The 26,268-nt window shown below is 45.7% G+C and overlaps 1 protein-coding gene across 1 annotated transcript in view; it reads left to right on the forward strand.

Annotated features, from left to right (window-relative positions):
- The window catches only part of SCML2 (Scm polycomb group protein like 2), a 107,201-nt gene that overhangs the window by 9,766 nt on the left and 71,167 nt on the right, over nt 1–26,268 (forward strand). The window contains exon 3 of the mRNA XM_065417485.1: nt 11,110–11,180. Within this exon, the coding sequence (XP_065273557.1) occupies nt 11,110–11,180 (71 nt within the window). The remainder of the gene's footprint in view (nt 1–11,109; nt 11,181–26,268) is intronic.

Consider the following 26,268-nt stretch of genomic DNA (forward strand, 5'->3'; position numbering starts at 1 on the left):
CGAGATTCTGCACTCCTTCAAGGACTCTAGGGCTGCCCTATGATCTTTGGGTGTGTGTATGCCAACAGTGCAGAGGGGCCACTACAGTGATCAACAGCAGTAGCAGCAGCAGTATTGTTTGCAGCACACATTTGGGAAGCCTTTCCCTCCCCTGAGACAGCAGAACTACCCCAGAAAGGGGCATAGGTCCTAGAGGAGGAAGCATTCAGTTCCGGGGTTTGGCCACTTGACACACCTTCCCCGGAGCCGAGCCCCTCCCCCCCCCGTTCCTGATTTTGACTTCTTGGTCCAGAGGCAGTGTTACAATTTTTGCTCTCTTCTCCCCATTCCCTCTGTTTGGGGACAGACTGGCTTGCTTTCACAATGCTTGGGGCTTGATCACCGCCGACAGTTGGGTCCTAAGCACCGTCAGATTGGGGTATGCCATCCAGTTCCTTTCCATCTTCCCCGCCCCCAGTCTCCATCCCTCTTCAGGGACCCCCTCTTATGAAATATTGCTCCTCAAACAGGTTTGCTCTTTACTGGCTTTGGGAGCGGTAGAGGAGGTTCCACTGGAACACTGGGGTCATGGCTTCTATTTCCGTACTGTCTGGTGCCTAAATTCAAGGGAAGGGTAAGACCCATTCTCAACTTTCCTGGCCTCAACAAATATATCAGATTCATGAGGTTCCAAATGGTCACTCTAGCAACTGTCCTCCCCCCATTGTCACAGAACAACTGGTTGGCTGTTCTTGACCTTCAGGACACCTGGTTTCATGTAACAATTTTACAGAGAAACAGAAAATTCCTTTGATTTGTCGTAGCGGAGCACCATTTTCAGTATACAGTGCTTCCCTTCTGCCTCTCTTCTGCCCTTTGGGTTTTTACCAAATGCATAGTTGTGGTGAAGGTGTACCTCAGCAAGAAAGGAATCCACATCTTCCCATATATGGACAACTGGTTACTGAGGGGCAGGTCCAGAAAGGAAGTCCTTTCCCATGTCAACACTATAGTGCGCTTGTTTGACCGTCTGGGTCTCATCCTAAACATTGAAATGTCAGCTTTGGTTCCCACTCAGAAAATCAAGTTCATTGGGGCCTTAATAGACTGTACACGTCTTTTCTGCTGACTGACCTTTTTCAGGTGTTTTTTGCAGTCTCAGCCTTCCACAATGGTTTGGATGTGCCTAAGGCTCTTGGGCCACATGTCTGCTTGCACACATGTGGTCCAGTTTGCAAGGTTGCGTCTTTGCCCCCTTTAAATGTAGCTCAGGACAGTTCACTGTCTGACTCTTCACTCCCTGAGCATATTGGTCTGCCTCCTTCCACTGGTCCTGGACTCCTTGCAGTGGTGGACGCTAATGGAAAATGTTTGTCAGGGTGTTCCCTTCATCCAGTGCTTACCAACCAGGTCTGTTGTCACCAATGCCTCCCTGATGGGTAAGGGAGCATATCTGGGGTCACTGAAAGTTCAAGGTCTGTAGTTGGAGCAGGAATCGTCACTGCATATCAATGTGCTGGAGAGGGTGGGCTAAAGAGTGAAAAAAACAGGATATTGAACGCATGAGGCTCCCAGTGGTCTGCACAGGAAGGAGAGAAGACTTGAAGAAAAAGCAAGCAGTGGCCATCCTGGAAGGAAGAGTGAGTGAAGTTTCAGCCTTCATTAAGGCTGCTTGCATATCTGTAGCAGCACTCTACTTAAAAATGAGGTTGAAGCCAAAGAAATTTATAGGTTTGGATACATATTTCAATTTAAGCCACTCTGATGTGTCCTTTACCAGCAGCCATTGGTTTGCAAGATGGTGAGGAGCTCTGTGTATCACCAAAGTAGGGAAATAAGTCTACATAAAATCCGTACTTATAAAATTTGAGGACACCTTACTTCTAACCTCAGTGTGTCTGAAGGGGAATACAACTCTTAGAGCTGGAGGGGTGGGATGTTAAGAGGGGTCTTTGGAATGGGAGCGGAGAGACAGACTCCCCCCTACAGCATCAGAGGGAGGAGTTGTAGATCCTAATGAGCCAAAAAAGATGGAGGTTTATAGCTTCCTGCTCTGAAAAGACCTATGCCAGCCTTGAAGAAAGCACCAGCTACTTGTAGTAGTCAACTGAGCTGCAGAAATCCAGAGAGAACCTTTAAGGAGCCATGCCAGCCCAGAGGAAAGAGCTCAGATGTCAGTTTGGGGACACAGCCATGTGCCAGAAATCCAGAATGAGCCTGTGGAAAACTAGAAACTGGCTGAGAGCCTGAGCCTAGGTGGGGGGGGGTCCAATTTGCTAAACACCAGCCAGGCAGGGGGAAGCTTTCTGAGAGAACAACTAAGTTCTGATGCAAAAACTAATATTGTGGGTGTTTGGTTTTATACAGTGGTGGGCAGGCTTAATAATAAATATAATAAAATCTGTCAATTTAATAAAAAGCAACAGAGGGTCCTGTGGCACCTTTAAGACTAACGGAAGTATTGGGAGCATAAGCTTTCGTGGGTAAGAACCTCACTTCTTCAGATGGTTCTTACCCACGAAAGCTTATGCTCCCAATACTTCTGTTAGTCTTAAAGATGCCACAGGACCCTCTGTTGCTTTTTACAGATTCAGACTAACACGGCTACCCCTCTGATACTTGTCAATTTAATGTATTGTACATTAAGCTAGATCTTTGAATCTGTATTCAGAATTCTTAGACTAATTTCTGGTGTTCTGATAAGGATTAAATGATGTACAGTTGCATCTGAGGGTTCAAGGAAAACATGAAAAACAAGTTGCTGTGTAAATGTCTGTAAAATGTAATAGAAAGTAAATAATTGCGCAAGAGAACATTTTTGGTAACTTTGTGTTTATAATAAACCAGTGGTTTTCAGACTTTTGTACTGGTGACCCCTTTCACACAGCAAGCCTCTGAGTGCGACACTTTTTTTCTATTTAGCACTATTATAAATGCTGGAGGCAAAGTGGGGTTTGTATGTAATAATCTTGTGACCCCCTGAGGGGTCATGACCCCCAGTTTGAGAACACCTGTAATAAACATTGTCATTGGAGATATACAGTTTGTGTAGTTTTTTCAGACGAGCAGGACAATCATGAGGGGATGATATTGCCTAATCCATTGATTGCAGTATTGATAACGGGCTACCAATGATGCTATTGCTGACTAACCGCAGTGCACGAACGTTCACAATTCAGTCTATGGCCAAGAGTTCAATAACTGAAATAAAACAGAAGACAAAACTTCAACATGGCTGCCAGTTCTAAAAACCAGTCTGTATAAACCAGGGGTGGGGAACCTCTGGCCTGCGGGCTGGATCCGGCCCACTGCTTAATTTAATCCGGTCAGCGACAAGTCTCCATGCCGCAGGCCGGAAGCCCCGAGCCTCGGCGCCCCCGCCCGCAGCGTCCAGACAGAGGGGCGATCAGGAAGTTCCATGTGCTGACCCCAGCGCTGGCTCTGCAGCTCCCATTGGCTGGGAACCGCGGCCAATGTAAGCTGTGGGGGCAGCGCCTGGGGGCATGGGCAGCACACACTGCGCAGAGCCCCCTGGCTGTGACTCCGCCTAGGGGCCGGACATGCTGGCTGCTTCCAAGTGCAGCGTGGAGCCGCTGCACCGCCAACTGAAAGCTGGCCAGAGCCTGAATCCCCTGCCGCACCCTAACTCCCTCCCAGACCCCACACCCCAGCCCCACCCCACACCCAAACTCCCTCCCAGACCCCGCACCCCCACCCGCGTCTCAACCCCCTGCCCTAGCCCTGAGCCCCCTCCCGCACTCCAGATCCCTTGGCCACAGCCCAGGGCCCCCTCCTGTACCCGAAACTCCTCATCCCCAGCCAGCCCAGAGCCTGCACCCCCAGCTGGAATCCTCACCCACTTCCGCATCCCATCGCCCTGCTCCAGGCTGGAGCCCCCTCCCACACCCTGAACCCCTCATTTCTGGCCCCATCCCAGAGCCGAGGGGAAGCCCTGAGCCTCCCCCTTCCCCTCTCCCCCCGCAGGGCTAGAGCCAGGAGCACTGGCTCGCTCCGCTTAGGGGAAGCCCCGAGCCTCCACACCTCCCTGCGGGGCTATTTGTGGCCTGCAACTGATTTTTTTGTGTGTGTCAATGGCCCCTGACAGAAAAAAGGTTCCCCACCCCTGGTCTAAACCTTTGAAAGGATAGTATTAGCAGTACTGGCCAAATCGGTAGTACACTACATTTGTTTTCTTACTGTCTCTGGTAATTCAGCATAAAATAACCTGTATCTTGAATTGGGGTAATATAGAAGGAAAAAATTTTATATTAAATTGTTTGTTGTGAGCTAATTTTCCTGTAGGTTGAGGTTTTATTCTACCTCCATTCCTAAAATTCTCTCTAATACTAGAGCCTCAGATTGGTGTATATTTTCAGAAATAGCATTAGTTTTTTATCTACAAATGAGCTTTCACTGGATATAGAGAAGCTTTTTTTTGTTAAGAGCATTATTTTCTCATGTGACTGTTGCCGTAGACACACACGTCCCCTTTCTGCCGCTTCATATTCTCTTCATGAAATAAATTGCACAATATTAAGTATTAGTTGTGAACGAGTTTAGCTTTAATTTACCTCAGTTTTGATCTATGCTCACAAATGAAGGAAACCTGAGCTTGTGTTTGTTTGGTTGGTTGTTTGAGGGACCGTGTGCTCTGGCTGGCAGTTGGAGGCAGGTTTGAAAGCTCGAAGCCTCTGGTAATTGGCTGAGCCTTAATCAGTGGGCGGGGCATTCACTCAGGCCAGGGCTTTATAAAGCCGCGCACAAGCGACCAGGGAGCTTTGCGACCAGGGGCTGCTAATAGGGAGTTTCGTAAGGGAGTTTAGAAGGGGAGTGGGAAGGGAGTGGGAGTCCCTCGCCAGCCATAACCCCATCCCTGTGGCCCCCCCCTAAAACCTATAAACCAAACCACATTCCAAAACTCCCTTCTGTAAACCACCCTTTCACTAACTAGGATACAATGCAGGCAGAAGCCCAGCAGCAGAGTGGGGGCTATCCAGTTTATTGCACCGACTGTTGCATGTATGATTACCTGCCCTGTGGGCGGGTGGCGTATGTGTGCAGTCGGTGCAAGGAGCTCCTGGCCCTCAGAGACCATGTACGGACTTTGGAGGCCAGGGTGGCGGAACTGGAGGAGCTGAGAGAGGCAGAGAGGTATGTTGATGAGGCTTTCCGGGACAATGTAGAATTGTCCCACCTCCGCTTTGGACCAGCTCCTGCGCTCCACTCAGGATTAAATCTAGAGTCGCCTCTCCCCTTGTGGGTTCCCGTACCAGCTGCTCCATGAAGCAGTCATTTAAAGTATCGAGAAATTTTATCTCTGCATTTCGTCCTGAAGTGAAATGTTCCCAGTCAATATGGGGATAATTGAAATCCCCCACTAATATTGGGTTCTTAATTTTGATAGCCTGTGCTGTTAAGGAGGAAGAAGGGCCCAGGGAAGTAGAGCAGTCAATGGGAGCAGAGGGAAACTTTCCCGTAGTTGGGACCCTCCTTCCAGATGGTTCTGGGGTTGCCTCTCGCACTGAGGTTGCCTCTCCGGGGGAGGGAACTCCAGTTTCTAGGAAAAGGCAGGTGTTAGTAATGGGAGATTCGATTATTAGAAATGTAGATAGCTGGGTCTGTGATGACCGGGAGAACCGTATGGTGACTTGCCTGCCTGGTGCGAAGGTTGCGGATCTCTCGAGGCATCTAGATAGACTTATGTGTAGTGCTGGGGAGGAGCCGGTGGTCGTGGTACATGTAGGTACCAATGACATAGGGAAGGGTAGGAGAGATGTCCTGGAAGCCAAATTTAGGCTGCTAGGGAAGAGACTGAAATCCAGGACCTCTATGGTGGCATTTTCAGAAATGCTCCCAGTTCCACGCGCAGGGCCAGGTAGGCAGGCAGAGCTTCAGAGTCTCAATGCGTGGATGAGACGATGGTGTAGAGAGGAGGGGTTCACGTTCATTAGGAACTGGGGAAACTTCTGGGATGGGAGGAGCCTATACAGGAGAGATGGGCTCCACCTAAACCAAAGTGGAACCAGACTGCTGGCACTAAACATTAAAAAGGTTGTAGAGCAGTTTTTAAGCTAGGAGATGGGGGAAAGCCGACTGCTGCAGAGGAGCGTGTGGATCGGACACAGACTTCTCTTAGGGGAGAGTCTGATGATAGAGAATCTCCAGGTTATAGTCAGGAGCAGAGGACTGAAAAGTATAATGTAAGGGCCGGATCAGATGATAAACAGCCACATAAAAAAGAATCTGGCACATCAGAAAAAGGCAGGCTAATAAACAGGGACAAGTTTTTAAAGTGCTTGTACACAAATGCCAGAAGTCTAAATAATAAGATGGGTGAACTAGAGTGCCTTGTGATAAAGGAGGATATAGATATAATAGGCATCACAGAAACCTGGTGGACTGAGAGCAATCAATGGGACACAATCATTCCGGGGTACAAAATATATCGGAAGGACAGAACAGGCCGTGCAGGGGGAGGAGTGGCACTATATGTTAAAGAAAGTGTAGATTCAAATGAAGTAAAAATCTTAAGCGAATCCACAGGTTCCATAGAGTCTCTATGGATAGAAATTTCATGCTCTAGTAAAAATATAACATTAGGGATCTATTATCTACCACCTGACCAGGACAGTAATAGTGATGATGAAATGCTAAGGGAAATTAGAGAGGCTATCAAAATTAAGAACCCAATAATAGTGGGGGATTTCAATTATCCCCATATTGACTGGGAACATTTCACTTCAGGACGAAATGCAGAGATAAAATTTCTCGATACTTTAAATGACTGCTTCATGGAGCAGCTGGTACGGGAACCCACAAGGGGAGAGGCGACTCTAGATTTAATCCTGAGTGGAGCGCAGGAGCTGGTCCAAGAGGTAACTATAGTGGGACCGCTTGGAAATAGTGACCATAATACAATAGCATTCAACATCCCTGTGGTGGGAAGAACACCTCAACTGCCCAACACTGTGGCCTTTAATTTCAAAAGGGGGAACTATACAAAAATGAGGGGGTTAGTTAGACAAAAGTTAAAAGGTTCAGTGACTAAAGTGAAATCCCTGCAAGTTGCGTGGGCCCTTTTTAAAGACACCATAATAGAGGCTCAACTTCAATGTATACCCCAAATTAAGAAAAACAGTAAAAGAACTAAAAAAGAGCCACCGTGGCTTAACAACCATGTAAAAGAAGCAGTGAGAGATAAAAAGACTTCCTTTAAAAAGTGGAAGTCAAATCCTAGTGAGGCAAATAGAAAGGAGCACAAACACTGCCAACTTAAGTGCAAGAGTGTAATAAGAAAAGCCAAAGAGGAGTTTGAAGAACGGCTAGCCAAAAACTCCAAAGGTAATAACAAAATGTTTTTTAAGTACATCAGAAGCAGGAAGCCTGCTAAACAACCAGTGGGGCCCCTTGACGATGAAAATACAAAAGGAGCGCTTAAAGATGATAAAGTCATTGCGGAGAAACTAAATGGATTCTTTGCTTCAGTCTTCACGGCTGAGGATGTTAGGGAGATTCCCAAACCTGAGCTGGCTTTTGTAGGTGACAAATCTGAGGAACTGTCACAGATTGAAGTATCACTAGAGGAGGTTTTGGAATTAATTGATAAACTCAACATTAACAAGTCACCGGGACCAGATGGCATTCACCCAAGAGTTCTGAAAGAACTCAAATGTGAAGTTGCGGAACTATTAACTAAGGTTTGTAACCTGTCCTTTAAATCGGCTTCGGTACCCAATGACTGGAAGTTAGCTAATGTAACGCCAATATTTAAAAAGGGCTCTAGGGGTGATCCCGGCAATTACAGACCGGTAAGTCTAACGTCGGTACCGGGCAAATTAGTTGAAACAATAGTAAAGAACAAAATTGTCAGACACATAGAAAAACATAAACTCTTGAGCAATAGTCAACATGGTTTCTGTAAAGGGAAATCGTGTCTTACTAATCTATTAGAGTTCTTTGAAGGGGTCAACAAACATGTGGACAAGGGGGATCCGGTGGACATAGTGTACTTAGATTTCCAGAAAGCCTTTGACAAGGTCCCTCACCAAAGGCTCTTACGTAAATTAAGCTGTCATGGGATAAAAGGGAAGGTCCTTTCATGGATTGAGAACTGGTTAAAGGACAGGGAACAAAGGGTAGGAATTAATGGTAAATTCTCAGAATGGAGAGGGGTAACTAGTGGTGTTCCCCAAGGGTCAGCCCTAGGACCTATCCTACTCAATTTATTCATAAATGATCTGGAGAAAGGGGTAAACAGTGAGGTGGCAAAGTTTGCAGATGATACTAAACTACTCAAGATAGTTAAGACCAAAGCAGATTGTGAAGAACTTCAAAAAGATCTCACAAAACTAAGTGATTGGGCAACAAAATGGCAAATGAAATTTAATGTGGATAAATGTAAAGTAATGCACATTGGAAAAAATAACCCCAACTATACATACAACATGATGGGGGCTAATTTAGCTACAACGAGTCAGGAAAAAGATCTTGGCGTCATCGTGGATAGTTCTCTAAAGATGTCCACGCAGTGTGCAGAGGCGGTCAAAAAAGCAAACAGGATGTTAGGAATCATTAAAAAGGGGATAGAGAATAAGACGGAGAATATATTATTGCCCTTATATAAATCCATGGTTCGCCCACATCTCGAATACTGTGTACAGATGTGGTCTCCTCACCTCAAAAAAGATATTCTAGCACTAGAAAAGGTTCAGAAAAGAGCAACTAAAATGATTAAGGGTTTAGAGAGGGTCCCATATGAGGAAAGATTAAAGAGGCTAGGACTCTTCAGTTTGGAAAAGAGAAGACTAAGGGGGGACATGATAGAGGTATATAAAATCATGAGTGATGTTGAGAAAGTGGATAAGGAAAAGTTATTTACTTATTCCCATAATACAAGAACTAGGGGTCACCAAAAGAAATTAATAGGCAGCAGGTTTAAAACAAATAAAAGGAAGTTCTTCTTCACGCAGCGCACAGTCAACTTGTGGAACTCCTTACCTGAGGAGGTTGTGAAGGCTAGGACTAGAACAATGTTTAAAAGGGGACTGGATAAATTCATGGTGGCTAAGTCCATAAATGGCTATTAGCCAGGATGGGTAAGAATGGTGTCCCTAGCCTCTGTTCGTCAGAGGATGGAGATGGATGGCAGGAGAGAGATCACTTGATCATTGCCTGTTAGGTTCACTCCCTCTGGGGCACCTGGCATTGGCCACTGTCGGTAGACAGATACTGGGCTAGATGGACCTTTGGTCTGACCCAGTACGGCCTTTCTTATGTTCTTATGTTCTTAATGCCAACTTCAGACTGTGAGGAAAGGAGTTTATAGATAAATCCAGCTATTCAGGTAAATGATCTGCAGGTGAATGAAACTGCAGACTTCCTCAATGGCCAGTGAAAGCGCTCTTCCTTATAGCTACCTGTGTAGTTTTCTGTTTATGTTGCCTTATTTTGTTTACTTACTGTAAACATGATCCCCCTGAGGAAAAGACCTTTCTTGGCTCCCTCATTTTGCTTCTGAGTCATCCCATCAATTTACAGCTACTATAGCTGTGATTATTTGGGAAATGCTGACTATGCAGAGATAATATCTTGAGGATATTAGCCAAGGCCTTTCCTATCAAAGGCTAGTGCTTCTGGAATATTCTCCCATGGGACAGTCATTGATGAACATCACTGGTATCTTTCAGGGCAACACTGAACAATTTTATGTCATTTGTGTGTTTTGTTGCTTAGGAAAAGGATTGGTTTGGGGATATTTTTCTGTTTTCCTTCTTTAAATGGAGCTGTGTGTTTAATGTTTAGTTATAAATGTAGCCAAATAACTTCATTGATGCCAGTTCCCAGAAGACCATTTGATTTGATTTTACTATCTGTCTAAAACTAAGATTTTTTTTTGATGCAAACACTTTGATAGCTATTGTTTATTGAGCCACTAGGTGGCACCATTACACCATTTATGTTCTCATTTAAACTTTGTGACGAGGTGATGGACAAGATGACTGTTGCTTCTCTTTCCTGTTTTTAGATACATCAACTTGAAGATTGTAGACAATTTCACTGTAGAAGCAAAATGTGCGCTGTACTATTTTAGTTCTCGTGTTTTCTTGTGACTTGTATCCACTTAAGCCATGCTTATTTGGATCATTGGCCATATAGTATTTCATATTGATTGATTAACTCATATAAATACATTTTTCTAGCCCTTTGAACAGCAGTCTAAAAATCAGTGAAGAATTTGCAAAGCCTGGTGATGTATGAAGTGTCATTTGATTCTGTTGCTAAGTGTTCAGGCAAAATATTTGCATATTTGGTTGGAAAGGCAGCCTCGTCTAGATCAAATGTAGGACAGGGAACCAGAAATTCATGGATTCTAGTTGTGGAGCTAGGGTCATGTTCACAGATTGCACTAAACACCAAACCCATTCTGGTTTGTACTGGGGTCAAGGTACTAGTTGATTCTTCTGCACAAGTCGTCTTCTTGATGTGCACACTCTTTATTAAAAGTGCTTACATGGTCCTGGATATAGAGTATATGACTATAGAATATGACTGTCTCACAATCTTTAACATATTTATCCTCACTCCTCCAGCATAGGACATGCTACTATTCTCGTTTTACAGATGTGGAACTGAGGCACAAAGGCTTGCACAAGGTCACACAAGAAGTCTCTGGTGGAGCAGCGCATCGAATCCTGCTCTAGTGATTCCCAGCCTAGCATCCTAACCACTGGACCATCCTTCCTCACTACTGATGAAATATGTTGAAGCTGGTTTCAGAGTAGCAGCTGTGTTAGTCTGTATCTGCAAAAAGAACAGGAGTACTTTCGTGGGCTACAACTTATGCTCAGCTAAATTTGTTAGTCTCTAAGGTGCCACAAGTACTCCTGTTCTTTATGTTGAAGCTGTGTACTGAATCCGTTTGTGGTGTGTCTTTCCTATGGATTAACAGAGTTTTTAAAGTCTCTCAAAGGCTGTCAGTCTGGTTTCTTTCACACAAGAGGAATTCACTTTTTAGAACTTATTTTAAAAAGGCTAGAATTAGAGTTCACCTAAACAGCTGTTTCCCCCTAAAAGTTTGCTCAATACATTCCCTTAAGAGTTGTCTAACTTTTTTCTTTTTATCTCTTCTAGAACACTTTAAGTGGGATAATTACTTGAAAGAGACTGGATCGCTAGCTGCTCCTCCACATTGTTTCAGACAGGTACACGGAATTCTTTTATGTAAATGTGTGTGTGTGTGTGTGTGTGTGTGTGTTTTTTTAAGGGGACCAATAGCAAGCCTTATATTATGGGTGCCTATGGCTTCCCTTTGTAACCTCCTGTTCTCATTTGCTTATAACTTTGGCAAACCTTAACCATTTAAGCTGAAGTTTTCTGTGCTTGGTCTCTGCCTCAAGTCAAATTTTCTTTGAAAGGTTGATCAAAAATATTGGAGCTGTCCTTCAAGAACAAGGCTAGTGGAAAAATAGGAAATCTTGTCAATGTTTAAAATTTTTACAGCTCTTTTTGAACAGCTTTAGCCTGTCTCTCCACGGTTCAGAGCAAGAATTTAAAATGTGGCTGAGGGTCAGAGTAGTGCCTTTTGCCACCCTTTGCCCAAATTCCTCATTTGCCCATCTATAGTAGAACTTATTTAGCACTTGTCCCTTAATTTTCTGAACCTCCCAACTGCACTGTGCTGGCTCCCAGCACTCTGAGTCTCCAGCATCATTCTGAAGTAGCCATACAGAATTGAACCTCTGAACAGGACACAAACAGTATGGTGGCTGCTGCAGCTTTCCCCCCAACAGAATTAACAAGAGTTAGTATAAGAACATATCAACCAATATAAATTATTAAAATAACTGTGAAATCATTTGGTATGTTTTTGTACCCTTAAGAACTTTCTCTTGAGAAATTAAATTAAAATTGCATTACAGGAAGTTTGAGAATTTTGTTACGCATATTTCAATTAAACATTGCCACAACACACAGGTATACCTGTTCTGATTACTGGAAAGTGTCATGCCAATCTTGTATTTTGGAAATTAAAGTGTCATATTGAAGTGTCATAAAAGGTAATCAATAAAACATATCACGGAGTTGTCTCTTGCATTTTTTGTTGGGGAGAAGATAATTTTATCCATCCTTCCAATGTTGAAGTTTCAGAAATGTTTCCAGGCAATAAGCAAATATTTCCAGTGAGAGAACTCGGGCTTTGGTGTATTCTGTTTTTTGCTGTGTTTATTTTTTTGGAGTTCAATGGCGTCTTAATGCTCTTGCTCATCTGTCAGCTTAAGCCCAGCCTGTGAGGCCACTGAAGTCCAAGGCATGCCATTCTCATTTCCCTCTTTCTTCTTCCAGACAGCTTGTTCACAGCCCAGAGTATTTAAAGTAAGTAAATCGATATTAAGCCTTGATACAGTATCCTTTGGCCTCTCAGGACCAAACACTTACCTCTGGTTAAGGATTTCACAACCGTCCTTCCTGTGGCTGTGCCATGGCTCAAACCAGCTTCTCCAGCTCACCAGTAGTCAGGTTCTTTTCCTGCTTCATAGTCTCTCTTGGCTCTCTCAAGGCTTCTGTTTTTATCTCCATATCAGAAGGCCTGATTTTAGCTGTATGACCTGCCTGTCATGTGACTTTGTTTATTTTCTTCACTTGGGGAGGTGAGCTTGGTGTCACAGGTGGGGTTGGACCCATCAGCCCTTAAAGGGCCAGTCACTCTGTGACAGCTTCCACTCCGGCAAACCAGAACACATGTTTTAGAAGGAATTTTCCTGCTGCTCACTTCTTCTGATGTTGAGTGATATACGGTCTTTTCACTAAGGCTAGGTCCACACTACCCGCCTGATTTGGCGGGTAGAGATCGATCTTCTGGGATCGATTTATCGCGTCTCATCTGGACGCGATAAATCGATCCCAGAAGCGCTCCCCCGTCGACTGCGGAACTCCTGCTCGCCGAGAGGAGGAAGCGCTGTCAACGGGGGAGCTTGCCTGCGCCGCGTGGAACCGCAGTAAGTAAACTTAGTTTGATCTAGGAAACGTCGACTTCAGCTACGCTATTCTCGTAGCTGAAGTTGCGTTTCCTAGATCGATCCCCCGCCCCATGTGGACCAAGCCTAACTCAGATTGCTTTTGGTGTACCATATTTCTGTGTTCACGGGCGCCATTTCAGATTTTGGTGGGGGATAGGGCAACTTTAACTGTGACTCCAGGGGTTACTTAGGAACCTGAGAACTCTAGCTTTTTTGCAGATAATTTAGAAATTAGCTGACAAGAGCACTGTATCTAATTCCCATATAAAGAAAGAAAATTAAATAAATGTTAGACCCACACAGCTTAAATACTAACATATTCTGACATCCTGTGTCAAGTCACTTAAGGGACATTGGTTAGGTTTAAAATTTTAATGTATATTCTTACTTTACTAATTCTTGAATACAACAATTGAAACAACTGTAGAAAAATCTAGATTACTTTCTATCATTTAGGTTACTTACTTTTTGAAGTTCACCAAGTTTGGACTTTTGAACATTTAACTTTTGGAAACATCCTACTAGGGCAAGACCCCGTGAGTTTATACTGCACCTGCCTAGGGCTCTAGTGGTGTTACCCTACTACAAATAATAATAGGGTAGAAACTGACACTTTCAAGTCACTTTCCAAAAGGGTCTTAAACACAACACTACAGTGATTTGAATTGCAGTTCTCACAGGAGAATATTTAAAATCAAATGCCAAGAAAATTCCACATTTTAAAGTTGAGAAAAAAATTAAGTCTTGTTTATTATTTAGAATTTGTATATATGTTTTTGAAAGTACTATTCTGTGTTTGGACACTGTGCCTCAGTTCCCATTGCTGTAAAATGGGAATAATAATACTTTCCTGCCTTCCATAGGAATTATAAGGATTAGATAGAGATCTGTGGGGCAGAAACTGGGCCTTCTTAATGGTTTGTGCTTAGCACAATGGGGGACTCTACTGATTAAGGTCTTTGGGTGCTACTGTAACATTAGTCAGCTGTTGAGATACCCACTGGTAGTAGCTAAAGGGGACTTACCTAGGGGGTGGGATGTTGATGGAGTACAGGTCGATCTCGGTGTTGGCCAGCAGCACAGCCATCATCCCCCTGTGCTCAACACCTGCTGGCAGGGTTTGCAGCACAACACAGACACACAGCTGTCCTTGAAGTTGAAACCACTAATGGACGTAACAGCTCAGGACCAGAAGGGTCTGTCCCTGGTCTCTTCCCAGAGAGAGCTGAGGGTGCTCCATGCTTCTCTGAGGGCAAACGGGACCCAAGACCCACTTAGCTGCTCCTAGCCCCTCCCCCACCTTTCTTCAGCTCCCCCTCCCTCAGCTGCTCCTGTCACACTCACTGACCCCTCCCTCAGGGCACAGCCCTATGTCCTCACTTCTCCCTTCCCCTGGAGATTGACTCCCCTTTCCCATCCCACTGCCTCCCCTCTGCCAGTGGGGGCCCTGTCCTTCCCACCACCACCACGGGGGACCCTGTGCTTCCCCACCCTCACTACAGGGTATCCTATGCTCCCCCACCACCCCTGTGGACCCCGTGCTCCCCTCCACCTTGACTGACCCCTTCCTTGCCTGCCCTACCCCCAGAAGCCATGCTCACTGCCCCGCTACTGCTGGTTCGGAGGATTGTCACTCCGTATAATCTCAGCTGCTGATTGGTGGAGGCAGATGAGGCGGTGGGGTGGGTGAGCTAGCATAGTGGAAGAAACTGACCAGGAGAATACTGGCTCCTGGAGGAGGGGACCTGGCTTCATGGGGCTACAGCTAAGAGCTCCACCTGGGACTGGGATGTGTGCTTTGAGCAGATCTCTTGTACGAAACTTGGGGGAGGGGTGCCCTCCACTCTCCCTAAATGGTGCCCCTGCCTATGTTGCTTGTGTGTGCATCTGCACAGCCCTGTAATGGTAGAGTGTACTATTTTGGTACACCTAAATAACTCTGTTCCTGATTTGGAAGTTCAACAGAAACTCTTTCAGAGAGAGCTGTTAGATTGTGCAGTAATCACATTTGTTCATTTGGTATCAACCAATATCCAATCCACCAGCCCCACAGAAATCTAATGCCGTCAGCTCCTACAAATGGTTAGCTGAGTTTTGGTTGTGTCTGTAAGTAAGATGGTTGACCCTTGAACAAAGCAAAGGTTTGGAAATTTGGCTGGCTCACTTCACAGAAATGGTGTTTACATTTGGACCAAATAATTTTCTTTAGAAAGTATGTATAACTTGACTATAGGTTATCTAATATACACTGAGTGCCAAAGATTTTTTTTGTATCAATGGTAATATAAAGGCTGAAGGCTCAGGTTTCTACTGGGTTAGCTAGGAATTGGAGGAGTCCCTCTGGAAGGGTATGGCAATGCAAAGAACCTATGCCTTATTATTAAAATGAAATGTATTATATATTTTGGGAGGTCTCTTTTGGCCAAAATCAAAGTAGGGTAACGTTTGTGCAGTGTTTTGAAAATCTAAAGGCTGTTACATTGGTCTGATGTCTAAGTAATGGTTTCAGAATTTGCTAAATGCTACTTCAGTCATTTAGACTTAAGTGCCCAAAAACTTAGCTGGTGCAGAGTTAAGGTTCCCCTGTAGTGCTGTGTGCCTTTACAGAATGTGGAGAAGGGACTATATTTAAACTTCTGAAAACCAGGAAATAAAAAGTTAATTGTTGGATTTGGGGGTTGGGGGGGATTGGAACAGAAGCCTCTCACTATATAGCTCTGACCCCTTTCTCTCCAACCCTCTCTGCTGTGCACTGTTCCAATAGCACCCTCAGTGCACCCATCTCCCATGCCATAGTCCACCAACTACTCAGATTCCACTACCACTGCTCCAACTCCAACTTTCACTCCATCGTGCCAATTGCTCCACACTCCCTAGACACACACTCCAGTGCTTGAAACCTGCCCCCTCACATTCCTGCTGCTTTGAGGTCCCCCCCCCCCCATCCACACACCAGTTCCATCCTCCTCTTTGCCACTCCATGCTCCTGGAAAGCTTGGAGGGACAATAGTAGGGAAAGTGGTGGGACTCTGAGAAATGCATGTACTAGCTGGAGGCAGGAAAGCGCAGAGTTCAGAGACCCTATCCAAAATCTGGGCCTACTGTAGGAAGAATGGGCTCTGCACATCCATCTACCTCACGGAAGTGTGAAATGGCCATTCATCTTAATGAGATGTTCTGAATAAGAACACCCTCTGGAGATGAATAGGACCTGAAACAATAGCTCTGACATATGTGAACAGCTCAATGTCAGTAGGTGTGCTCAAATCCCCCAGTCTCTCCCCCCCGTCCCCCCTAGTGCTTGTGAGTGTATGCCATGTATGAAGCACGCCTGTTCTCAGCTCCTCACCCCTGTCTCAGCACTGTGTGCTTGGTGCATGCTCCGAGCATAGCTGTTCTCAGCTCCCCTCCAGAGAGCAGGGTCCCCAGATCCCAGCTCACATAGAGAAGGGCTCAGATCCCCCCAGAGAGACCCAGCTCCCCCAGTGCTAGGGGCAGAGGGAGAAGAGATAGCATTTAGGTTAAAAGGAACGATATGCCAGCAACCATTCTCACCTCTGCGTAGAGCATGTTTGAATTCTTCTTTGAGTAGTGTCCTTATGTGTGCTCTACTGTAGGTGTGCTTGCATTCCTGTGCTGCTGACAGGAGAACTTTGATAGTAGTGTCTCTTAGGCCTGCGCATGAGCTCTCTCTCCTCATGCTGCGCCATGAGGCTAGTCAGTGCGCATAGGGTAACCCTCGTCAGTTCCTTCTCAACTGCCCTGGCTAAAGACGGAGCTACTCGCAGTCCATTAGGATCATACGCTATTCGCATTTATATAGTTTGTTTGTTAGTATATTATAGTTATAGTTGTTCTTTACCCTCTTTTATTTTATCCACACAAAAATAAAAACTAAAAACAAACAAAACCCACAAACTTTATTTTCCCACTTTTCTCCCCACCGGGGACCCTTCCCCCACAGCAGGCATGCCCAGTTCAGCGGCTTTAAGAAGTGCTTCGCTCGTAAGGAGGCAATTCTGATTTCAGACAAGCACTCCCACGGCATTCGCTGCCTCGAGGAGGGCCATATCCATCAAAAGTGTGGTCTCTGTCAGCAACTCCGGCCACGTTCCTGTAAGGACAGAGAGCTCAGGCAGAAGATCATCTTAATGGAGGCAGCTCTCAGACCCTCGCAGGACCTGCACCGCAAGTCTCCGGGCAGACGTGAGTCTTCCCCACAGCCCTCTACATCTAATGGCTGTGGATCAAAGAAACAGACTGCTGACCCCCTCATAAGTTATCTAAGTGGAGAGTGGGAAGTCCCCAAAGGGAGCCTCCAGATAGCCGTAAGTGATCTCCATCTCGCTGAGTATCTTGGGCACTGTTGGCACCGAGACCCTCACAGTCTGGTACCCTTAGCTCATGGAAACTGTCAGCAGTTAGTACCATTGACATGCTCCTGGAACCAAAGGGCACGGCCACTGAGTCATCAGCACCGACAGACCGGAATAAGCATTCTGCTAAAAAGGCACTCCCAGTCCATGAATCATCATCGGTACCATCATTGACACCTCCTCTGGCAACAGAGCAGCCAGTACAGACAAAATCTCTGCCCTACCTCACCCTGGGGCGATCGGTAATGGTAGAATTCTGCCATTCTAGTGATCTCCATATATCGGAAGTACTGGGGTCTCCATTTCTCGGTATCGGGACCTCTGCACCGAGTCTCCGCTTGGCATGGGAATTGTCACCACTGCTGTGCCATACTCCCCCAGGGCTCGGCACCACCATGTTGTGCAATGGACACTTGACCAAATTACCATACTTAGTGACAGACATGGGGGGGGGGCGGTTTATGTTATTCAGTCATTCAATTTTTTGAAAAATTACCATGGACCTCAAAATTTTTACCATGGACACGTTTCTGATCCCTGCACTCCCCTACTCTCTAGCAAGAGTTCATACAGCGAGCCGGGGAAGAGACATCACAGTACTCCTCTCAGGCTCCATATGGTGCTCAATACTAACAAGGCCTGTAGAAGCAGATGGCCCCACCACCGTGGTACGGCCACCCATGGTTACCGCTGCCGGCCTCTTGCCGCCACCACCACCCTGATGCCTCCCTTCACACTCTGAAGGATTCCAGGGCTACTTTCCGGTCGTTGGGTAGCTACATGCAGGGACAAAAGAGACAATTTAGTCCCCAATCCCAGCATAGACCATACATGTCCCAATATGAACCTCAACGCCACTATGAGCCACAAAGAAAAAAAAGGGAAATTCCCCAAGCACAAATCATTTGGCCCGCAATCTTTGCCATCCCAGCCATCTATGTCCAAACACCAGTTTTGATGGGAAGGTCAAGGCGCCACTAGACTATTCTTTCCGACTGATACAGCTGACCAACGCTTCACACCCATTTGGCCACTGATTGGGAGTGTTCCACAGTGCCTGCGAATGCATAACATTGAACCGTGAACTGGGCACTCCATCCATTTTACCTCCCTACCTCCTCTACAACACTTTTCCTCATTCACGAGAGTATACTACAACAAGAAGTAGATTGTCTCCTCCAGTTAGGAGCCATAGAACCAGAACAAGGAAGAGGGTTCTACTCTTATTTCCTAATACCAAAGAGGAAGGGAGGCTGGAGACCCATATTAGACCTCAGATCTCTCGGCAAATTTGTCAAGGCGCAAAATTCAAGATGGCCACTTTATTGACGATCATTCCAGTGTTGGAACAGGGAGACTGGTTTTTGGCCCTTGACCTTCAGGACACATATTTTCCTACTGATTTCTCAGATTCACCCTGCGACAAGACCACTACCAATACAAAGTGCTCCCCTTCAGGCTATCGTTGGTCTCAAAGAGTATTTTCCAAGGCTCTCTTGGTGGTGGCTACTCACTTATGTTCTCAAGGGATAATGATTTACCCTTATCTCGACGATTGCCTACTCAGAGCTAGATCTCTCCGGGACGCTCACCGAGTAACCAAAGTGACTACGTGCTTGTTTACAGATCTGGTCCTACAGATCAACACCCAGAAGTCAACCCTCACTCTAGTGCAACACCTGGATTTCATAGGGGCTGACCTTGACTTGTTACAGGCCAGAGCCCTCTTGCCTCAACACAGATTCCAGTCCTTAGCCACGCTTAGACACTGTTTAAAGCAGCCCACAAATATCAGCCAGACTCTGCCTCCAACTCCCGGGGCACATGGCAGTGAGCATGGTGTTAATACCACATGCCAGGCTTCATATGCAATGTCTCCAAATGTGGTTCTACAGACCAGGGACAGGCTGGACAAATCCCTGTCGCCTCCCACCAGGGTCAAAAACTCCCTAGACTGGTGGAAGAGCCCAAGCAACGTTTGCAAAGGGATCCCCTTCTCCCAAAGCTCTCCATTGTTGCTCATCATGATTGATGCATCACTTACGGGAGTGGATGCATCTAAATGGCCTCACAACACAAGGCAAGTGGTCACCCATGGAGATGTCCCTTCACATCAATCTCCTTGAGCTAAGAGTGGTTAGGAACACCTGCGCCCATTTCCTCCCGCTGATCACAGGATCACACACAAAGATCCTAACAACAATATAGCCCAGGGATCGGCAACCTTTGGCATGTGGCCCGCCAGGGTAAGCCCCCTGGTGGGCCGGGCCGGTTTGTTTATCTGCCGCGTCCGCAGGTTCGGCCGATCGCAGCTCCCACTAGCCATGGTTCGCCGCTCCAGGCCAATGGGGGCGGCAGGAAGCAACAGCCAGCACATCCCTCGGCCCGTGCCGCTTCCCGCTGCCCCCATTGGCCTGGAGTGGCGAATTGCGGCCAGTGGGAGCCACGATTGGCCAAACCTGTGGACGCGGCAGGTAAACAAACCGGCCCGCCCAGGGGCTTATCCTGGCGGGCTGCATGCCAAAGGTTGCCGATCCCTGATGTAGCCTTTATGTACTACATCAAGCGTCAGGGAGGAGCTGGGTCACCTTCCCTAGGCACCAAGGCAATCAGGCTATGGAATTGGTGCATCTCCCACAACGTTGCACTGTCTGCGGCTTACCTCCCGGGCACACAAAACTCGATAGCGGACAATGTCCGTCTTAAATTCCCACATGACCACAAGTGGGAGATAGACCTGACAGTACTTCACGACATATTCAGGTGATGGGGGGATACTGTCCACAGACCTGTTTTCCACTCACCTGAACAAGAAATGTCCATGCTACTGCTCCAGAGTGGGGATGGGTCAATGTTCCCTGGGCAATGCCCTCCACATTCCATGGAACAGGGACATTCTCTATGCCTTTCCTCTGTTTCCCCTACTGGCGAAGGTCCTGATAAAAATTAAAAAATGGAGCCCATGTCATCCTGATTGCTCCGGCTTGGCCAAGGCAGTCCTGGTTTCCTTACCTGTCACAGCTCGCGACATGCCTGCCAATCCCTCTCCTGGACGTACAGCACCTCCTCTCGCAGGACAGGATTCTCCGCCACAAGGCATGGCTCCTGCTCTGTTCCAAAGCCTAGAAAGCTCCTGTTCGAGAGAGGCACAAGAGGTTCTGTTACACAGTAGAAAGTCCTCTACTCAATGCACTAACCTGCAGAAATGGTCCAGGTTTCAGGATTGGTGTTCTATCCAGCAAATCTCCCCAACATTGACAACTCTTAGCCTAGACTCTCATATCCTAGACTATGCATTGACCCTAAAGAAATCATGCCTATCTCTATGCTCTCTAAGGTCCACCTAGCAGTCATAACAGCTTTCCACCAACTTATTGAGAGATGCTCAGTGTTGTCGCACCCAACCACTAAGAGGTTCCTCAAGGGTATAGTAAACCATTTCCCACAACCTCGACTTCCTGCTCCCACGTGGGACATAAACCTGGTGCTGAAAGGACTGACTAGGCTGCCCTTTGAACCCATGGCCACCTGTTGGTTGATGTATCTATCTATGAAAATGGTTTTCCTGATAACAATTACCTCGTCCGGGAAACTAGGAGAAGATAGCAGCTCTGATGGCGCATCCCCCCTACACAGTATTTTTTCCAGACAAAGTTACGCTCAGGCGCATCCAAATAATTTTAGATTTTGTAAAATACTGTTTAGGGAGGCACCCCCATGAGGCATAGCAAATTTTAAGACAACCAGGGTAAACATGAAAATGTTAGAGCACTTTGAAGAGTTGACCTTTAAATAGAAAGTGATGCTCAACCTTGACTATTGGACCTGGCACTCCACTATAATTAACAGCATTAATTTAGTGTCTGATCTTTGTGTATGTCTGATTTGATTTTATTGGATTATAGTGGCGCGGTAAGGCTGCATCATGATTTCTGTTTAAAGGTCGACTTTTCTAAGTCTTCTAAAATTGAGATGCCTAGTCAGATTTGTCAAATACAGTTATTGTAATGTACGCATATCTGCATATAGATAGATAGATAAAAAGTTTTGAATATGTTTAGTCTTTTGTGGTTTATTTAACATAAGTATCAGAGTTTGAAAGAAAATAATACTTAGTACACATGAACTCTTTATCTTTTATGATTCAAGTCTTTCCAATAACAAATACAAACCCACCTACACATGTATTAAGCAAAAGAATCATGAATAATTACTGTGAAACACCTGTTAAAACAGTGGTATCACTACTGAAAATGTAATTTTATACAGCAATACAAATTTAAAATGAAATAGACGTGAATAATGTATGACTATAGTACTTGCCATCAGTGGGAAAAGTGACAGGTCCTCTGCTGGACAAGGGCCTTGAAGATTGGAGTGAGTTCAGTCAAGGCAAGACGGAGGCAATTCCACAGATGATTATCAGTCAGAATGGAGCAATTATGTGATTTAATGTTCTTCATTGTTGAGAATGCTGACTCATACACATATGTCGAGCCAAACATAGTCAAACTGTGAAATGCCACCTTCCTTACGTGGGTAAGCATAAGGGTTGTCCAGAAAGTTTCAGATGTAGTTTGTGTGCCGCATCTTAAGCACTTCATCCACTTCTAATTCAATAAGCTGTAGCTGTAGTTTTGCTTTTTCAGCATCTGGAAAGGATGCTTTCGTTTGATCACACTAAGTACCATTTGCTTGTACCACGAATGGGTTCCTTACAAACAGGAAGTTATCTTTAACACTTTCAAATTCTTGGAACCTCTGCTGGAAGTTTTGAAGAAGCCTGTCCAGAGATGATGCCATCTGCAGTGTCCCGGCAGCTTAGCAACGTTGGGAAATGCAGCATCTCCCCAGTTTCCAAATCACTTTTGAAGAGACTTTGTTTTCAAATTAAGTGACACTGCTGTGGAGATCCACTACATTGCGATTTCGCCCCTGTAACTTTAAGTTGAAATCATTTAAATGGCCTGTTAAATCAACAAGACGGCCAGGATGCTCACGCTTCTGCCATCCCTCAAAAATGCATGTAGCTCTTCTGCTTCCCCCCCCCCTCCCCCCACCCCCCGGAATGTTATGTAGATATTCTTCCACATGAACTCGAATTTCCCACAGCCTTCTTGGTACTTGCCCTCTGCTCAGACAGTGGATGTCATTATGAATCAACAGGTCATCGTAATCGGCAGATACTTCTGAAAGAAAGCTTCTGAACTGTCTGTGTTGCAGTGATGACTTTGATCGAAGGAAGTTGACAAGTTTAATCACCATTATCATTACATTAGCATACTCATAGCTAAGCCCTGCACAAAGCGCAGTTTGGTGGATTATGCAGTGACAGGAAATCAGATTGGGGTTCAGATCTTGCACACATTTCACAAGCCCTCAGTGAGTACCGATCATAGCAGGAGCACCGTCTGTTGTAATTGACACAATCTGTGTCATGTCAAAACCTGCATTAGACAAAACAGTTCCTCACCTGTTCTGCGATTGTTATGCAGTATAAGGGGCAACAACTCCTCCCCAAATTTCTCTCCATCAGAAAAAGGACATACAGTGCTAGCTTTGCGGTGACTCTGGTATTACAGGATCCGTCCACTGCCATGGAAAATTTTTGAATGTTCAGTTTCTCACACAACTGCTTGAAAATGTCCTGTGCCATCATCTCAGCGCACCTAATAGCTGTTGTGTCTGAGATTGGCAGTTGTCTTAAGGGGTCAGCAATGTCTGTCTTCTCTGCAAAAAGGGTTTCAGCTGTAGTAACCATCCACTGCTTAATAACGTCCGCCTCTGTAAAAGGTTTCCTGTGTTTTTCCATTACCACACACCTCAATGAAGCTTCAGATGCCTTTTCCTGAGCACAAGTAGCCTTTGAAATAATATTTGTGTCTGAAAATATGCGTCCTTTAATGAAGCAGTCTTGTCTGTTCTTAAATGGGAACCAATTGGATATTTGTGGTCAAAATCCATGTGCTTCGTTTCATAGTGCCATTTGATGTTCCCACTTTCAACAATAGCCACAGTCTCTGTTCAAATTAAACATCCTGGTCGACCCTTTCGATGCTGTGGCAAGACAAAATAGTAAGCGTCGGTCCACTTTTCTTTAAATGAACGGTTTTCAGTGTCAACTTTCTTTTCTTTTTCTCCCCCCCCCCCCCGCTATTTTTAAACACAGTGCCGTTAAACGTCGAAAGCACCAGAGGTGGGAGTACCTTGGCTCACCTTTGCTTCTCCTGCAGTTCTTGGGGCTCTTCACTGCTCTGAAGCCTTGAGTCCCAGCACAATTCCAGGCAGGGCTGAAGGGGTTCAAGGGGAAGAGGAGAAGAGGGAGAGGCACAAGAACCCTCTCCTTGTCCCAATAGTAGAGGGAAGGGAAGAGCAGAGCTGCCACAAGCCACTGAACTCCTTCCTCTCTCCTGTAAAAATGGCGCCTGCTGAGGGGCAGGGGCAGAGAGCACCACCTGCTTCCTGCAGCAGCCCTGATTGGCTGTTTTTTCCCTTGCTGCCAATCAGAAGAGGTTTTTCCAAGACAGGAAACATGCAGCCTCAGCAGCTTGGGTGGTATTGTGGACATTGTAATTGCAGGGTCTGTGTCCCAGGGGTGCCATTTTAGATTTTGATTGGGGTGGTAGGTAGCATTCCAGGAGATACTTGGCTGTCAGCCCCAGGCAGCCGGGCTGCCACTGTCATGGCTTAAATTCAGGTGCACCAGATTGGAGCTGGATAAATGTTTGGGAATCCCCCTGTGTCTCCTGCTGGGCTGAAGTGCTAGTCCCCGAGAGCCTTGAGTGGGGCTGAAGCCCTGAGTCACAGTGCACCTCAGGCCCAGAGTCCCAGCAGACTGTAGGCAGGTGTCAAGATTCCTTCCCCACTCTGAACTCTAGGGTACAGAGGTGGGGACCTGCATGAGAACCTCTAAGCTTAACTACCAGCTTCGATCTGGTTTTGCTGCCACCACCCAAATTATTTATGAGTCATTTGGGAAACTCTGTCTACCTCCCCCCCAGAATATTTCCCTCCCAAGTACTATAACGCTTCCCTGGGTAGCCTTGAGAGACTTCTTCACCAATTTCCTGGTGAACACCGATCCAAACCCTTGGATCTTAAAACAAGGAGAAATTAACCATTCCCCCTCCTTTCCCCCCCCACCAATTCCTGGTGAGTCCAGATCCAACCCCCTTGGATCTTAAAACAAGGAAAAATCAATCAGGTTCTTAAAAAGGCTTTTAATTAAAGAAAGAAAGGTAAAAATCATCTCTGTAAAATCAGGATGGAAAATAACTTTACAGGGTAATCAAATTCAAAGAGCCCAGAGGAACCCCCTCTAGCTTTAGGTTCAAAGTTACAGCAAACAGAGGTAAAACCTCTAGCAAAAGGAACATTTACAAATTGAGGAAACAAAGATAAAACTAACACGCCTTGCCTGGCTGTTACTTACAAGTTTGAAATATGAGAGACTTGTTCAGAAAGATTTGGAGAGCATGGATTGATGTTTGGTCCCTCTTAGTCCCAAGAGCGAACAACCCCCAAAACAAAGAGCACAAACAAAAGCCTTCCCCCCCACCAAGATTTGAAAGTATCTTGTCCTCTTATTGGTCCTTTGGGTCAGGTGTCAGCCAGGTTACCTGAGCTTCTTAACCCTTTACAGGTAAAAGGATTTTGGTGTCTCTGGCCAGGAGGAATTTTATAGTATTGTACACAGGAGAGCTGTTACCCTTCCCTTTATAGTTAGGACACGCCCCCCCCAAATCACAGGTAGTGTTGGACAGCTGGTTCCACACTGGCTGTGATTTTTTCCTGGAGCTCTAGGAGAAAACAGAGTTAATAAGACACATGCACCTTTAGACATACTACTGATTATATATTGAGTGTATATATGTGGAGAGTGTACCAGGAAATGTGGTACTGTTATGGTATAGAAGCTCTGACACCTCACTGTTGCTTGGAGATGGGATGCATCTGTTGGACAAGGGTCAGTAGATCTTTCTCTCAAACAGAAAGCTGTCTGTATTTTGGCACAAAAACTCTGTATGTGATTTCTCTCACCAGCTCTGCCACAAACTCCTCCCTCCAACCATTCTGAAACATGACCAGGAACACCTTTCCATTGTAACGTAGTTGTCTTTCTCTCCAGGCACTGCATGTGAGTTAGGTTAGAGGAGGGAGGAAAGAAATGGCAATAGCTTGCTTGTACCAAGGAGTGAAGACTTCAGGGATATGTGTTCCCTGCTCACAGTGGGGGAGCCTGGGTACGGATGTCATGAGGGGACCGTGTTGCCGTGAGAATGCAGTGAATGCGTTGGAGCCATGGCTAGGGAGGTGTGCTGAAGCAGAGCTGGTGGAGCCCAGTGAAAGCAAGAGGAAGACCAAAGACAGGGTAGGCCCACTGCTCAGTGAGGAGGGAGAAACCGTAACAGGAAACTTGGAAATGGCAGAGATGCTTAATGACTTCTTTGTTTCGGTCTTCACCGAGAAGTCTGAAGGAATGCCTAACATAGTGAATGCTAATGGGAAGGGGGTAGGTTTAGAAGAGAAAATAAAAAAAAGAACAAGTTAAAAATCTCTTAGAAAAGTTAGATGCCTGCAAGTCACCAGAGCCTGATGAAATGCATCCTAGAATATTCAAGGAGCTAACAGAGGAGGTATCTGAGCCTCTAGCTATTATCTTTGGAAAATCATGGGAGACAGGAGAGATTCCAGAAGACTGGAAAAGGGCAAACATAGTGCCCATCTACAAAAAGGGAAATAAAAACAACCCAGGAAACTACAGACCAGTTAGTTTAACTTCCATGCCAGGGAAGATAATGGAGCAAATAATTAAGGAAATCATCTGCAAACACTTGGAAGGTGGTAAGGTGATAGGGAATAGCCAGCATGGATTTGTAAAGAACAAATCATGTCAA

This window comes from Emys orbicularis, chromosome 1, assembly GCF_028017835.1.
Source record: "Emys orbicularis isolate rEmyOrb1 chromosome 1, rEmyOrb1.hap1, whole genome shotgun sequence".
NCBI classification, from domain to species: Eukaryota; Metazoa; Chordata; order Testudines; family Emydidae; genus Emys; species Emys orbicularis.